Below are 2,284 nucleotides of genomic sequence, written 5' to 3'. Positions count from 1 at the left end.
CTTGCATTTGTGACATTGGGGCTTGCCCTTATGCCAATAATTATCTTCACTGTGACCAAATTTAGTGCAAATTTTACATTGGACTCCTTTACCTTTCCCTTTGAAAAATGACTTTTTAGCTAGAAATGCTCCTTCACCTTTTTCATATTCTTCCCCTCGCATAGACCTCCTTTAATCTACAGCACTAAGAGCATTAACTAACTATCCTAAGGATATTTTGGAAAGGTCTTTGGAATCTTCAAGTGATGAAATTTTATTCTCATAGATTTCCGAAATAGAGACTAAAATTTTATCAATCACTCTTTCATCAGGAAAACTCTCGCCTAGTAACCTAATTTGATTGACAATGGTCGTAAGCTTACCCACGTATTCTTTGATAGTCTCTGATTTCTTCATTCTTTGCATCTCGAATTCCCTCTTAAAATTCAATACTTGCATTAATTTTGTTTGCTCATTACCTTCAAACTCTTGCTTTAGTACCTCCCATGCTTTTTTTAGAGACTCACATGCCACAATGAAAGAAAAGATTTCCTCAGAGACCGCGAAATGGATATACGAGAGTGCTTTTGGTGTCTTTGCTCTATCCTCGTCATATTTTTTTATTTGGATAAGAGTAGGATTTTCTGGAAGAGGGTTAGGCTCATAATCACTCTCGATAACCTCCCTTAAATTCAAGGCTTTCAAATGAGATTTTATTTTGATACACCAAGATTGATAATTGTCTCTCTTAAGAATAGGATATGGAAGGGACAAAGTATTGGAGGCCATTTGATGAGTTTGATTGGGATGTTTTTTTGATGAAATTTAGGATCGAAACCTGATGCTCGGATACCACATGATAGACTAAAAATATGAGAAGAGAGAGTAAAACATAGGGAGAAAGTTATCATAAACTGACTCAATTAAACATAATACAATAGACGTCCTTAAATAGACGATATAGAGCTAACCACTAAACCATGATCTACCACTAACAGAGTACACTACTCTTAATCCTAATAACTAGGTAGTCCACTAATTCACAATCACATTATTAGGAATCTAGTTAACCACTAACTAAATAGTAGGGAACAAACATTTGACTAATAATTGGATCACAATAATCCAACACTAGCTAATTCTGGTAAGGCTGTTGTGGTTGCGATGACATCGTATATTCGGTCCCCTGTTTTAACCGTGAGAGGACGAGAAGGACGAGAGTGGGAGACTGGTGAGTCGTAGTGTGGTGAGGGAGTCGTGGTTTTGGTGTCGAGCTTGGTGGTGGTCCGTGGTGGTGGCCTGGTGGGGTGTGATTGCGTTTTGGTGATATAAACCATGAGTTGTATAGGGTTGTCGGGTTGATTATTGTTGGTGATGGGGCTGCTATCGAGCCCGTGTTTGGAGGGGTTGCTGGGGTCGGTCTGGGCTGCTACTGCACCATGACTTGTGTGTCATGGTGGTGGCCGTTTGCGGTGGGTGTGGTTGTTGTTATTGGGTTGTGTATGCCGTAAATGAGGTAGAGGAAGGCGTAATTTGAGTGGTAAGTGTAGTTGGGTTTTGAGTACATCATTATATAACGACGATGATGACGATTACATGGGAATGGCTCATGGGAATGGCTGTTAGTTAGTGTAAATGAGTTTTTTTGTTTATTTTGTTACTAATGAGTAAAGACTTAACATAATAGTGTGTAGGAAGCATTGTTATCAGAATCATGATTCGATCTTATGATTCTACGATTTTACGATCCAAAAATGCTTGTCCGATCCCGGATCCTACGATTCTATCATGTTTGTAGAATCTTAGGATCCTATTTATTTGAAATTTTCTAGAGGTAGGATCATAATACGATTCTACGATCTTACGATCCTATGATCCGACTCCATAGTAAACATATTAAAACAAATTTTTATATAACGACATCGTAAAATCCAAATTTCATGTCATCTGTAGAAACATGTTCATGAAATGATACTAAACTCCTTAATTATCAATATTTTAGGTATAAATAAGTGTTTTGATCTTCAATTATATATTTTTACCAAATAAAAAACTATATTTAGTGAATTTGTAGAATCTTACGGTTCTACGATCCGATTCTACCGATTCTATCCTACCCGGCCTCCCCATCGATTCAAAGTAGAATCCCGATCCTGACAACATTGGTAGGAAGTCAACATGTAACATGTCCTTTAATTGAGTCGTATAATTCTTGTTAAGTTAACGAGTTAGTTAATCTAGTTAATTGATTACTCCCTCCGTCCTGGTCAATTGTTGTTCCTTGGTTTTGGCACAAAGACCAAGG

General features: G+C 37.5%; 1 protein-coding gene across 1 annotated transcript; it reads right to left on the bottom strand.

Moving 5' to 3' along the window:
- Positions 1-201: 201 nt before the first annotated feature.
- Positions 202-768, bottom strand: LOC141627630 (uncharacterized). Its single transcript, XM_074440862.1, has one exon. The coding sequence runs from the start codon at positions 766-768 to the stop codon at positions 202-204; it is 567 nt and encodes a 188-aa protein (XP_074296963.1).
- Positions 769-2,284: the final 1,516 nt, after the last annotated feature.

Source organism: Silene latifolia, chromosome Y (genome assembly GCF_048544455.1).
Source record: "Silene latifolia isolate original U9 population chromosome Y, ASM4854445v1, whole genome shotgun sequence".
Lineage (NCBI taxonomy): Eukaryota > Viridiplantae > Streptophyta > Magnoliopsida > Caryophyllales > Caryophyllaceae > Silene > Silene latifolia.
Note: the sequence above shows the minus strand (reverse complement) of the source record. Positions and strands in the feature narration are given on the sequence as shown.